We start from the raw sequence: 14,565 nt of genomic DNA on the forward strand, positions 1-14,565 counted from the left end.
CTTTGATTTTGTATGGATCGCTTTCATACCTGTATTACTGTCAGAACTCTGTTAACACCCAGACCCTCCAAAATACCCATGAATTCCATATTTAGGTAAATGAATAAAGTGGATCATTTTTTAATTTTTATCATGTACCCACTGAAGGCAAGAGCTCAGATACTAGCCTGTTTTTAAAATATTAGGTGAACTTTGACCAAAATTATTTCTTGCCCTTATCCTCTTCATCCTCAAATTTCTACTCTTATCCACATCTGGACATCCTGCTGGACAAACAGAAAGACATAAAAGAAACACAGGAAAATTCCTTAAATATGCACTCTTTTTCTCTCTACATATAATGATTCAAGTATTGTTTACCAGAAAGAGCAGAAAGTCAGTAAAATCTAAATTGCTCAATCTGTAAATGAAACACGTATCCTGTCTTCTCAAAAGCTACTACTTACCAATGCCAGTTCTCACCATTTAGAAGCCATTTGGAAGTAGCTGTTTTAATTAATCAATTAAAATGATCCCTTCCAGCAACTTTGCAGTACATCCAGAAACTGTCTTCAGGAAGCCAGTCTTGACACAGAGAACTACAAAGGAAGAGGCTGGAAATGGACCCTGCACCTCCCGTGGCCAAATGGTGATGGCTCACAGCCTTGATGAAGAGAGCAGAAGTGTGTGCTGGGCAGGATGGCCATTGGTTGTAGTCCACAGGGGACCGTCACTTCTGCATCACTTTAGAGATGACCACAATAGCATGCTTTGGCCCATTAAAGGCTGGTTTATTCTCACCCAGTTCAGAGACATGAGAGGTCATTAGGAATATGTTGCAGTCCAGGTATAAAAGCACTCTGAAGGAGGTTGATTTACTCTAGTAGGAAGAAATAATCTTGTGCTGTCCTAAATGAAAGCTTATGGTTTAATCACAACTTGACCTTAGGGTTTTGCTTGTTCAGAAGAACGAGCTATATAATCCATTAGTCCTTTGACGCTGTCATTAGCAGTCCTCATAAACCTGACTCTTCAAAGACACAATGCTAAGGAGTCATAGAATCATAGAATACCAGGTTGGAAGGGACCTCAAGGATCATCTGGTCCAAGATAGATACATTACTAACCTGGAGCACTGTTTGCTGAACAAGCAGGGGGTGAACATATGGGCTACAAGGACATGGTGCTGGCTCTCATAATCAACTGCAGATTAAGGGCTGGTATGAGGAAAGCACTTCAGTTCACCCTCAGCTTCCAGCTTGGTTGGCAGCTGCTCAGCATATTTGAGGGGCAGTCAGCCATTGCATGTGTTCATTGTTAGTGAGGTGGTTGCAGTCAGATGCTTAACCTTATTGAGGTCAGAAGAGATGACTAGCAGCCTTACCTCTCACCTGCCACTACAGGTGGGTAATATGGGGACAATGCGGTTGTGCAGTTGCTGTTGCTACACTCAGGACTGGCCTGAGAGGTTTCATGCTGGCCTCACACAACTGGTTTCCAATGCACTCCACAAAAGCTTATGCCTTGCAGGCATGTGCAGTACTGGAAATGCACAGATGCAAGGACATATCCTCCCAGAGCTGTCTGTGGCCATTACCCTTATTTTTGATCTGTGAGAAAGCAGGAACTGATGCAACAGGCCCTTGAGTAAGAGAAAAGCTGCTCACCACCGTTAAAGTGGTGAAAGACCTAGGTTCAAATGAGCACCATAAAAGACACAGAATTCAGCTATAGCTTAGAGCCCTGCCTATGACCTTGTGTGGCACGATCTCAGGCACTGGGAAGAAGACAAGGGAGAGCAAAACTCACCCAGTGTTGTCTGAGCTGCATGGGGAATATCTCATTCTGGGCATCTTGCAGAGGCAGTGAGTGACCCCACACCTAACCAGAGACATCTTGCCAGTGGGTCGGTACCTCTGCCTTGCTGCAAACCCATTTTAAGAGCATGGCTGGACTGGCGCCAGAGCACTCAACACCTTGCAGAACTGAGCTCACTCTGTATTAAAAATATCATTCAGCTCTTCGGTACTTGCTGGAAACAGCAACGTGAAATCCAGGACATAGACCAATGGGGATGACACGGTGATAAGACAGGCTTGCCAACGAAGGTGGGAGGGTGGACCGCACTGGAACTTCTGGTGAAGCATCTGGGCAGCCCCTTGCGACCGCCCGGGGTGCCCTGTGGCTGTGGAGCATGACAGCAGTGTTGGCACACCGCTCAGAGACCTTGGCGGGCTTGTGTTGAGGTGGGAAGGCAGGAACAGCTGAGCTGCATCGGCTTTCTGCAGCCTTCCAAGGAGAGGACTGGGATTGTAGGTTTGTGGTATTGGAGCTACGAATATTCAGTAAAGATGTTAAAAATCTTTATTAAATCTGCACCTACTGAACTCACGAGACTGTGATAACGTAAAGAACCAGCAAATAAGCCAATGGCTCCTTCAGAAGCTCCTTTACCACCTTGTTCATAATCACAGTTACAACTCTGAGCACTTTGAAGCAGTCACTAAAATACGGCCAGTTAATAATCACAGTAAATATCTGCTGTTTAGAGCAACGCTCAGCTTCTCTAGTCATCTGGCAGGATTATTCTGATCCCACAAATCCCTATGCTCTTGCTGCAGTACAGCAGCCCTGTGGAAGGCAGGCTGTGTGGGATCTCTACCTGTTTCATTTAGGACTACCATGCAGTTTTAAAATGCATACTCAGTTTGATACATGGTGTCACTGGCTTGCACTGGGAGCAGCAGTGGGGTGTACCTGCTCAGCCGTAGCTGCTAAGGAGATGTGTACATCTGCCTCCCAGCTGCACTGACAACAGCCTGTTTTCTTTGCCAGCCCAATACGGTACTGACTGTCAGCGCTCTTGTAAACACCAAAATCTGGGTCAATTAACCTCATGTATGACAACAGAGCATAATATCTGCCCAGAGCTGAAACCGATCGGTACAACTTCCTGCGGGAGTATTTGCCTCTCCGTTTCCCACTCTGCCTCACCACTGTTTCAGCCCTTTGGCTCCGGGTCACTAATCGCCTCCTTGCACAACATGGAGGACACCAACCCACCACACGTGTGGCAGAGCCCCAGATCATGCAGCTTAGTTGAATCTCTTCTATAAAAAATCTTTGAGAAGGAGACAGTGTCTTAAAAGTCAGGCTTTTGCCTCATTGACAGATGACCCAACTATATCACTGATTTTAGCAAAGACAATCAGTGGTTTTCCATCATACCTTATATATAAATATATGGATTTTGTTTTAATGCATGCATACAGATAAAAGAGAGAAAGAGCTTTATGAGAGGACACTGACCTGCTTGATAGCAGAAGCTATTTTTAAATTTACACAGATAAATGTATAAACAAAAGACCCAATCCCCTGGTGATCCTTCTCTCCTAAATATTTTTTGTCCTCCACCTAGAAAAAGAATTTCCATCTTCTGTTTCCCTGAATATCTGAATGAAAATCTCCAGCAGTTTTCTAATTCCACGTAATTTGTGCACATCACAGCAACACTGTTTCCTGATCTAATCTGTTTTCCAGATAGCTTGCTTTCAAACAATTAGCTACATCAGGATTTCTCCATAGCAAATCAATTGTTGATAGCTTTGGCTCAGCCAGATACAAGCTTCAGAATGATGACATGCCTCTCAAAAAAAATCACAAAAAATGGCAAGTGGCTGTTACAGTAAGCCTCTCAAAAATAAATTACAGTTGCCATACCATGTCACCCTTTGATTCTGATTTTGTTTATCCTTTACCCTTTCAGTATATTCCCCAAAGATAGAATGAGACAGACATGCTCCAATTACTCTTCTTCGGTAAGCTGTAATTCCTTGAAAAACTCCTTTGAAGTTGGTACTAATCAATGTGAAGAAGATTGGCAAAGTCCAGCCCAGTCCCAATGCAAGTAAGCTTAAAAAAAAAAAAGGCATATATAACAGAAAAAGAAATAGCAAATATAACAGTATGCTCATTACAATAATACAACACTTCATGCAACCTATGTTGAATGACCAGCGCAGGCCAGTCTTAGCAGGTTCATAAACTTTGACAATGATATATTTGGGCAAGGAAGGAAGCAGCACATACAAGACAAGGGCCAAGTCTAGAGAAAAGCTGTGCTTTCTGAATTCACAGTGCGTAAAATCTTCTATATTTTTCATTAAATACTCTATTTCTTCTTTTAAGAAAAATCTTTAGGAAGCAGATTTTGTAAGACTGCTGGAACCATGTCCCACTGAAAGGATTAATTGAAATATTCCCTCTATTCTGTGAAGTTTCCTCTGAAGAGAAGCTACTCACCCCTAAGATGAAGCTCAAGCCCATCACCGCATGTGATGCCAAGCGTACAGCAAGCAGCGGAGGTTAAGACAACCGATTGCAATCAATCCAGTTATTGCAGCTTAATGAGTTACTGCTGATTAGCTTGAGTCCTCATGACTGACAACTTTCATTCCTTGACTAAGGCAATTGCAAAGCTAATGTGTTAACTTTTACCTGTTTTCATTATCTGTCAATATTTATAAACAAATACAACCAGTTTACTTCTCATGAGTAATCCCATGACTATGCTTTGAATACAATGAGTACAATGCCCCCCCCCCATTTAAAGTTTTCAAGCAGTTACTGGCAAACCCATTATCAGTTAAAGGCCATAAACATTTATCCAGTGCTGCTAGGCATCCTGGTGGCAAACTGAATCTTTTTGTTCTGATCAGTCCAAGAAAACTCATGACTTTTTTCCCCTGGTGATTTTAATGCAAAGGTTTTATGAGCCTGTGAAAGGAATTGAAGGAAGCCTGGGCATTTTTCTCAGTAGCCATCTGAGTTTTCTTCTGTGCTTACTGCAGAGGAGCTGAGTTATCAGCACGACTGAGAGTGTTTTATAGGGGTCAGCCTCTGCCTCTCAGTCAGCTGTGTGCACTGAAAGAGCCTCTAAATATGTATGAGAAATTTCTGTGTATGGACCAGAGAGTAAAAGCCAAGGCTAAGCTTGCATTGAAGACATTCACATTAATGCCACGCTGTTTGCTTTTCCCAAACAAGATATCACTGTCGCATGGCCCTGCACTCACAAAGAGAGGAGACGCAGTTCAAGGACTGACAATAGATACTTTTTTTAAAACATTTTCTTGCTTTTTATTTGTTTTTCCTGATGGTTGCTACAAGCAAAGGAGGTATTCAGAAATGTAACTGCACGATACAAACACAGGCAGCAAACTAAGTTGATGGCATGAAAGGTGTATCTGAGAACACGGAGTTGACAGAATCGGAGTCAGATTTTGTTCGAGTAGTTTTTAAGATACTCTCAGCAATTATATTGTCATTAGGAAACAGTTTTACTTTCCCATTCTGACTGTGTTTTGGTTCGTGCACAGGTTCCAGGAAAACCACCCGTTTACCAGTGCTAGCCTTCTTCTCGTCGGCTGGCAGCTCTTGCGGCGGTGTGGAATTCAGTATGGATGAGTGGGCACTGCTTTGGTTCAGCTTCCTCTTCCTCCTTTTCGCCTTACATTGACACGGACAGGGGGTCAGATAGAGATACAGCAGTACTAAAACAATACTGGCTACACAGGCAGCAAGGGTGGTAAAAGCTGTATTAAATGCTTCATGAGCGTGGGACCTGTTCACTGTGAAATTGCTAACATTTATTCTAACCTCTATGGTTTCATTTAATAGTCTTTTCTTATTTATTGCGATGCAGGAATACAGCCCTGAGTCCTCTAGCTGGGCATCTGTTATCTCCAGGCTGCCGTTATGGAACACCTTAAAGTTGTCGGTCTCTCTGTCTGGCTCCAGCAATCTGTTGTCTGGACTAACCCAAACGAAGTGTGTGCCCACATCGCTGATTCTGCTGTCACAGTGTACAATCAGCCTGTCACCAACCTGGGCATCATGAATAAACCCAAAGGCTTGGAAAGAGCTGTTGACGGTGCTTTCAGAGCAATTCAGAAAGTTGTCGTGCAGTAAAGGCAGTTTATTGTAACCTCTTGGGTCTGATCGCAACAAACAGGTGTACTCGTTTTTGAAGTCCACCACTGAGCTGAAGTGCCTTTGATACCAGAAGATGAGCATGGAGTACAGCATACAGTCACAATAAAACGGGTTGCCATGAAGATAAATTCCACTAAGATGTTTGGCCGGCACTGAACTCACGCGCTGAATAGGCATCGACTGGATGTGATTAAAGGAAATGTCCAGCAACACAAGGTCTGTCAGTTTATGTTTTCCAGTGTACAAGTCCAGTGGGAAATGCGAGAGCAAGTTATAGCTCAAGTACAGTTTCTGCAATTTGTACAATCCTCCGAAGGCTGAAGACTCTATCTGTGTTATCTGATTGTTGTACAGCAGGAGAACCTCCAGTGCCCTTAGCTCCTGAAACACAGGGCTGCCCAGCGTCTTCAGGCTGTTGGATGACAAGTCTAGGTACTTCAGATTTGGGGTTGTGGAAAAGCTTCCAGTGATAATGCTGCTAATGCTATTATGATTGATTATTAAAGTGTTCAGTTTCTCAAACAGTGCCGGGACCCATTCAGGCTCCAAAAACCCAATTCTGTTATAACTCAGATCCAGCCTTTTCATACATTTATAAAGATTTCCTGGCACCCGAGAAAGGTTCTTATTGGTGCAGCTTATGATATCGCTGGCACAGATGCAGGCTGTTGGACACATCCCCGGGGCACTGCCACAAACGCTCACTGTGAAGACCAAGAGGCATGCCAGTCCTTTGCAGTTCACTTTAAAAACTCCAAGTCGAGTAGGAATTGTCCACCAGTTTAAAGACATTGTCACTGTCTCTTAGCTGTCTCCCAGTGCTCCTTGCCACAGATTATATGTGCAGTTAGCTTTGCACTAATTGCTGTCAAGAGAGGGATACAGAGGTACAGCACGTTAACATTTACAATTCATACCCTGCCTGATTTCTTACGCATGCCTTTTGAAATATACAGGGAATTAATCTTTAATGTTTCATACGGTTAATTATAAAATCTAGTTGTTCTTAGGGGATGTAAGCTTAACATTGGGTTTATGTAAACATGAAATTCTGCACCCAAGTGTACAATACAGATCACAATACAGATCAGATATTTTGTCTCTTCAAAAACAATGCAACTGTTCTTCAGTCTGGGATCAAGGAATGCAATTTCTGACAGTTCATAAAAAAAATAAATCAGAAATGTTCCTCTGTGGAACATGACTGGGCAATGGCATCCCCTACCTGTTTCCAAACCAAGCCAGACAGAAAACTCCTGGTACAGGAAAGAAACAGCCTCATCCAAAAATGCTATTTTCTTGTCTAGTGGGGAGCAGTTACAACATGTGTTTCTTCCCAATCAGAAAATGTCACACATTTTCAAGCAAAGAATTTTCTCAGACTACTTAGCTTTAAATGTCATATGAACTTCTTTCTTTTTTTTTTTCCTTTTTTTTTAAAAAAAAAAAAAATTCAGTAACTGATAGTTCAGGTAGCAACAGCCTATTTTTAAAGTTATGCAAGATGTCCAATTGGAATATTTTGTATTCTGTTCCTGCCACCTTTGCCAAAATAACTGTTGAGGAGGAAATTTTCTATGCCTGGTGCCTACCTCAGGCACAAGTTTTGGGAACTTTCAGTAAGAATGAGTCAGCCATTTCTCAAAACTTTTACTAAAGGAAAAAAATATTTTACTCATACTTAAATAGTAAGAACGAAACCAACCTTACTCTTTTCTAAGAATATTTTAGTGTCACTGTGGTTTGAAGCAGGGATGTAACATTTGGCAGGGGTGATTCTGTGCCACGGGGTATGCTTTTTGCCATCTCCTAAGAAAATGTACACATACTTAGCAGAGTAATGAACATTTCTGTTCACTCTTGCTCTCCCTCAATATCTGTTAAGAGTTTGTCAGTAAATTCCCAGGTGAATCCATATGCATTGATTATCCTCACCCCTTCACAGCTCAAAGGCGGTACTCGGCTCCCACATATTAACCTCATACGCATTTCTGCAGTCTCACCCACCTGTTGGTACAGTATCTGAGCAGGACAAACCCTGCAATATCTGCTCTGCGCTGCTGATAGCGGCTATGGCCAGGAGCTGGGAGACTGCCTGTGGGCAGCGGGGAGGAGAAAGAGCAACCTCAGATGGAAAGAAGCAGAATAAAAGGAGAAGTTGTATTCTCTGATGAGCAAGACAGATGAAGAAAGGATGAGTCTTGAGTACAAAAACATTAGAATCAAGACCTAAAGGGAGGAGGACAGGGGGGCAGAGAAGCAGCCAAAGAAGGGGAGAGAAGGAAAAGGAGGATAAGAGATGCATAGGGAAGGAAGGGCAAAACCAGGGGAGGAGGATGCTAATGGAGAATCATCATTGTTACTAATGAAGCAACTGAGGAGGAGGTAGTTTGAGGATGCAGAAGTCAGTTAAGGCATATGAGACTGGAAAAGCAGATGGGGATGGTGTAAAGGCCAAGACGAGGGTTAAGCAGAAGAGAGGGAAGAGTTTCTGGAGGTGAACCTTGGAACACACTTGTCTGGAGAATTTGCATCTGCTACTTATGGATCTAAGACTATCTATGCAATTAATTAATATATGTGAAATGCACTAATTTCCACTCCCCCTCAGTTCCTTATTCCCCTCCTCTCTAACCTTCTGCCAGTCTGACAGGCTGCTGTCTTCTGCTGACAAATCTTCTACTCTTAAGTCAAGTAGTAGAGGATGTGCTATGAATCTAAAGAGCTGAACCTTCTAAAGACCCATTAAAAGAAGAAATATGAAGGCAGCAGGATGGGAGAATTAACCTTCACAAGAATTTATATATACATTGGCTTTAAACGTTTGCATTCCCGAAAACTATATTAAGAGAATGGCAAGACTGCCAAGTCAAGTGCTCAAAAATTAAAGTGTCAGAATTAAGGTTTTCTGTGCCATTTTAGATTTTATATACAGCCCTTAGTTACATGATTGCTTAATTTTTTTCCTCAAAACCTTTCCTCACACTGCACAGGATCCAAGGAAGAACAGGGAAAATAAAGGGTGATTACATCAAGAGCTCAGTAAATGGCTATACCTGAGAACTGGAGCATATCCTAGCCTCTGCCATAGAATTCCTGTGAGATCAGGCAAATTATGTGAACTGGTGACTGCTGGAAAAAAAAAAGAACATATTACAGTCACCAGCTTGACACTTAGAAAATAAGTGTATTAAGTTTGGGAAGGTCTGATCTCAAGAAGTGCTGAGATGAGAGTCAAAATGCTATGACTCTAGCTGACACTTCTGACTATAAAGGCTTCTCCTTGCTTCCCTGTCTATGAAAGGGATATAGCAACATGATCTTAACTATAGGAATATTGTAAAAATAAATTACTTGATTAGAAAAAAAACTTATTATCAAGATTCATAAAGTTTTCCTAGGCTTTTAAGATCTTATTGAAGTATGTAACTGCATGGGGTTTTCAGTGGGAAGTTAGGAATCCAGAGGAATTATTTTTTTAACCAGTCCTAAGCGACTAACTTAGTTGGTTTTGCTAGCTAGCTAGTATTTTATGGCAACAATTAATAGATACAAGTTCTTTTAGAGGGTGAGACCTATGAAAGCATTATAGAAATGACCATCAGGAAATAATTCTGTACCTCAGTGTGGATTTGTATGGCATGCAGTACATAAGGCATAATGGAAACACACTGACAGATGAAAAAAGAATTTAATAACTGCTCATTTAGTTGGTATATTGCATGAAGCAAGGTATCTGAAAACTGCATACCATAAAACCATGTGCATGATGACTGAATTATAAGGTATCCACAAAATGGGAGACAAACTGCTCTTGTATATGTTGCCTTTCCCACTAATATTTGAATGCTTGATTTTCAACCTATGCAGCCTAATTTTTAATGTAACTGCACTTGCAAAAAGATGAATGGCACTTCCAAAAATCAGCTCCCATGCTGAATACAACTGCGACCCTGGAGATACTCCAAATGGGACATACTAGGTCAATGCTCGGTTTTGGAAGGGTTGCCAAGTTTAATACACTAAGTAGCCTTGCATGTTTATTTCTGTCCATACCTACAATTATCTCACCAATACTCTGAGCTAGTCTGCGATCAAATCCCAAGGGCAGACCAGTGGCTGGTATAAATCAGCATAACACCTTTGAGCTCTAAGGAGCAAAAACACTCTGCAAGGGCTGCAAACTGGATTGTGGATTTCCAAAGCTTGTTGAAGTTGCCGAATGTTTCAGGTAACTTCGGATAACTTGCCTTGCCTGGTGAGGCAAATCCAATTACAGACATCATAAATGTACTATGGGCCACACAAGGCTGTTTTGAGAGTATCCTGACAAGCAGAAACCTTCCTTGCCATGCCCAACTCACAGCGCGATGCTTACATTCCCAACAGGTTCTTTGCCCTTTTGGAGAGTAGGACTGTTGAGCTGCAGCTTGCCCCTCAACCTGTGTTCCCCAAAACTTCTGCATCAATTACACAGGATGGTCTGCAAAGCCAAGCACTCTCCACATAAATATTTATAACCTATGTGATCGTTTGAACTTCTTCAAAATGACTTCATAAACACTTCTGGGTTAGTAATGTGTCCGTGTTAAGCGACAAGGAAGAACAAAGCCTACAATCAGCCTTATATTAAAAAGTGGCATTTTGTTTCAGCCCAATAACATTACTTCAGGTCTTAGAAACGTACTATTTTACAAACTTCAATATTATGTATTTTCTCAAGACAGATATTGCTATTAAATACTATCAGCTAACATGTGCCAACTGACTCAGGCTAAGTACTTCACCATTATTTCTGAATGAGCTGGGTAAATAGCTTTTTTGATTTATAGTAAAGTGAAGGGCATGGTTGGGAGTTTTGTACTTGAATTCTTTTCAAAGAAATCATTTCTTTGTGGTGTTAAAGTGCAATATTTTAAGTTCACTGCCAAAAACACAGTACTCCCTGAGATGAATCATCTGTGCAGTAATGGTGCACATGCTTCTTAACTGTTGAGAAGAAACGCAGGACATGACATATCCTCATATCACAGGGAATATCCTCTGTTGTCAGGAACAGCTCAATTGACTACAGCAGATCAGCTCCTAGACAAGTTGAGGATTTGGCTCTTGGTTTTCATCTTTTTAATGTATGTGGGGTTTTTTTGGGGTTTTTTTGTTTGTTTGTTTGTTTTTTTTTTTAAGTAATGAGCACCTAGAGCTGCTTATGGAAAAGGGGAATGCCGGGCAACCGTAAACATCATCACCATCAGTTATCACTGCAAGATCAACTGATGTCCTAAACACTCATTTCTACTTTCTCTGGGCTCTCTCTCCCACTAATGCTACATTAATAATCTCTAAACCAGCTTTCTCTTCCCCTGTAAGTACCTTCGGGCTTATTGCTGTTTCTTTTGGTGAAATCTGTACACCAAGCTATCTCTCCCAGTTCATTTGAGACTTTGCTAAAAAATTCTTATGTGGTACATCTCTTAATTTAAGCAGTGAAATGTACTGGAGATCACAAGTCACCTGAATGCTTTTGTAAACACTACCATTAGTCTTTTCAATGTTAAACAAACTGGATTGATAAATGCTTTACAGTAGGAATAACATCTTCCTGTACATTGGTGATGCAAATAGTCCCACATCTGCCTGGCACTTTCTGTACCATGAAAATGCAAATATTTGCTCACAACCTATACTACTGCAGGAATACTGTTGAGCCTCTAAAGAGCTCAAACACCAGAAAATACTAAAGATCTCAGTCCGCCCTCCAGAAGGTCCACACCATTTCTGCATCTCCTAGCTTTTTCCCTTGTGCCACGTCTCCTGTGGCTGTCTCCTCTGACTCCTCTGTTCCTCAGTCTCGCCAGCTCAGAAGTCACTCACGCACCTTTGCACCTTCCCATTGAATTCCAATGCCCACACAGTTGCTCTCCCCCTCTTACCAGTCCACATATCCGATCAATCAGGGCTGTATTAGTTAAATATAATAATACATGAAATGAAACAGGGATGGCTCAGGTGTTAATAATGTTTCCTCATAGCCCTATTTTTTTTTTTTTTGGCATGGCATTTGACAAAACTTTCCTCATGAACTCAGAAGAAAAAGTGACTGTTAGAATGGGGTTTTATTAATTTATAACAACAATATTATACAAGTACAATTATTCATGCTTTTAATCCTAACTTTATGAATCCTGCTTAAGTACATGATAGAGCCATTAATTACAAACAGACTAGTGGCATCTTACATACTTAATCTTTTAAAATGTTACACTTATAAGGAAGGCCTGCATAAACTTTCATTCCTTGTGTGCGTGTATGTGGGATGCTGTCGGAGAAAATATCCCCATAGTGGCCACCTCACTCCAATCGCCAGGCTCTACTCTGCTTTTAGCACTTCTGAGTGGGAAAGGCACTCTCTGCATCAAATCTGCCTGACAGCTGTGCCCAGCATTGCTGACTGAGCAGATCTGGACTACCCAGCCATCGTAATCCATGAGATTTAGTGACATGATGGATCGGAGAGCAGAGACTTTTGGTGAGCTACATCTGGGTGATGTCTTGATACACTGGACTAAATCCCTGAACTGGGCTAAGCTGTGCTTGATGCAGGACCTAACAGTGATGAAAAAATGGCTTTACATCACCTTTGCAGCAAGCTGATCCTGAGGTCACTCTGGCAAATGGAGTAGTCTCTCTGGCCAGCACCTGGCCAGCCCTCAATAGTGCTGAATTAGAGATTAATTTGTCCTAGTAACCTTAGCCAGCTAAAACTATCTTCTCCCACTCATCCCTCACTAAAGACTGAATTTCTCTGAAGACAAATTTTATTTTTTTTTTGCACCCAGGATAACTCACTTGGCTTAAAGAAAACTGAGACACAGATGAGCAACTGGGTGACGTACCACAGTGCCTGAGTTGGACTAATCATCAGCAGTCTGTCTACGGCAGTACCAGCTACATGAAGTCAACACTCTGCAGCTCTTATCTCTCTTGACAGGGTACAAGGGAAATATGCATCAGTGAAACAATAATGCATTCTTTTTGCCATGTTACTTTGCAAATCAAGCTGCACCCTTAAACCTTGCAAATGACTTCAGTTGCTAAGGAGATCAGCAAATAATTAAGAAAAAATGCAATGATAAGTGGCAGTGCCTGTTACAGTATCGGTAACCAGTCTCTAAGCAATACCAGATCTTAGGAAAGTTTAGTTGCCCAGCGTAGGATCCTCACCGCCTCCAAAAGCTTCTCTGACGGGCTAAACTTCAGAGAAACCCCCTTGCCTAAGATGAGGGGGTGCTCCTAGCAGCCTCCCGATGGGGACTGCCCGCTGCAGCCCCTCGATCCCTACCTGCGGTCTGCGGAGGGCAAAGTTTCGGCGAGTCCGGCGGCCGGGCGGGCTAAGCCGGCATCGGTCCGGGGGCACCCACTGGCACCGCGCCGTCCCCTCGCCTCGCCCACCCACTCCCCCGAGCGGCCTCTGACCGCCTTCCCCGGGTGGGCCCGGCCACAGCCGCTCCACTCCGCGGCGGAGGAAGGGACCGCGTCTTCCCCGCCCGCTGCCGGGCTGCGCTCGCCGCCAGAGCCGAGGGCTTCGCTTGGGCGGGCTCGGGGCGGACTAAGTCCGCCCAAGCGAAGCCCCCGGCTCCGGCGGCCCCTCTCAGCCCCGGCTCCTGCCCCTCCGGACTCTACCCGTCCGCCATACCCCGGCTACCGGGTGGATGTCTGCTCCGTTACCCCGCCGGGCAGCGTTACCTGGAGCTCCCGGTGGCCGCTTCATGTCCGGGGAGCGCGATGCCGGCCCCGCCGCCGCCTCCAGCCCCGGCCCCGCATGCTCCGCTCCGCTCCGCTCCGCTGCCGCCGCCGGGGGAAGTTGGGGGCCGCCGAGAACGCGGCAGCGGCTCCGCTGCGCTTCCCCGCGGGCGCAGGCAGTGCTGGCCCGCTGCCCCCGGGGATGGAGCGGAGGCCCGGAGCCCGGTACCGGCGGCGGGTGAGGAGGGAAGGCGGGAGGTTCCCAGTAACAGCGGCGCTGGGGTTTTTATCCCCTCCTGCCTCCGCCCTCCCGGTCCCCCCTCGCTGCGCAGCGCCGGCCCCAATGCCGCTTCACCCCCGACGCGCTCCCAGGGGTTTCCGCGGCAGCGGGACGGAGCCGTCGGTGCCCCGGGGGAGGAGCGCACCGCCTGCCCCCGCTCCGCCCCTCACCTCCCCGGGGGGCCGCGGCCCCGCGCCGGGGAGCGCCCGCTGCTCCGCCCCGCTCCTCTCCGCTCCTCACCGCGCCGCTGCCCCCGCCAAGCGAGGGCAAGCTCCCCAGCTCCGGTGGGCTCAGCCCCTCCGGTGCGAACCAGCCCCGAGCCCGCCCGGCAGCTCCTCAGCGCCCGGGCTAGTGGCAGGCAGCCCGGCTCTGCAGCCGCCAGCGGGGAGGCAGGGTTTTGGGGAGGGCGCAGCAGAAGATGCGGTCCCCGTTAAATGCATCAGAACTCCCCGGGCGCGGAGATGGAACCTCAGGGTGTTCGTAAGGGGCAGATAAATTTAAACGTCGTTGTGTTAGCTCTGGAAAACAATCCTCCAGTTAATTAAATTATCAAAACCCACGGAGGCTCCGTA

The 14,565-nt window shown here is 44.6% G+C and overlaps 1 protein-coding gene across 4 annotated transcripts; it reads right to left on the reverse strand.

Moving 5' to 3' along the window:
- Positions 1 to 5,102: 5,102 nt before the first annotated feature.
- On the reverse strand, positions 5,103 to 14,121 carry AMIGO2 (adhesion molecule with Ig like domain 2). 4 transcript variants are annotated; one of them, XM_087766275.1, is made up of 4 exons: positions 13,717 to 14,121; positions 9,030 to 9,105; positions 7,981 to 8,068; positions 5,103 to 6,838 (listed from the first exon to the last, which is right to left on the reverse strand). In XM_087766275.1, exon 4 carries the CDS (start codon positions 6,763 to 6,765, stop codon positions 5,200 to 5,202), a length of 1,566 nt encoding a protein of 521 aa, XP_087622401.1. In that variant the 5' UTR covers positions 6,766 to 6,838; positions 7,981 to 8,068; positions 9,030 to 9,105; positions 13,717 to 14,121; the 3' UTR covers positions 5,103 to 5,199. The 4 variants fall into 4 exon arrangements, with proteins under 4 accessions (XP_087622401.1, XP_087622400.1, XP_087622402.1 ...); XM_087766274.1 differs by having other exon boundaries at positions 7,981 to 8,140; XM_087766276.1 differs by lacking the exon at positions 7,981 to 8,068.
- Between the last annotated feature and the right edge of the window lie 444 nt (positions 14,122 to 14,565).

Source organism: Nipponia nippon, unplaced genomic scaffold, assembly GCF_047370975.1.
Source record: "Nipponia nippon isolate SJK-2023a ecotype South Korea unplaced genomic scaffold, ASM4737097v1 scaffold_3, whole genome shotgun sequence".
Lineage (NCBI taxonomy): Eukaryota > Metazoa > Chordata > Aves > Pelecaniformes > Threskiornithidae > Nipponia > Nipponia nippon.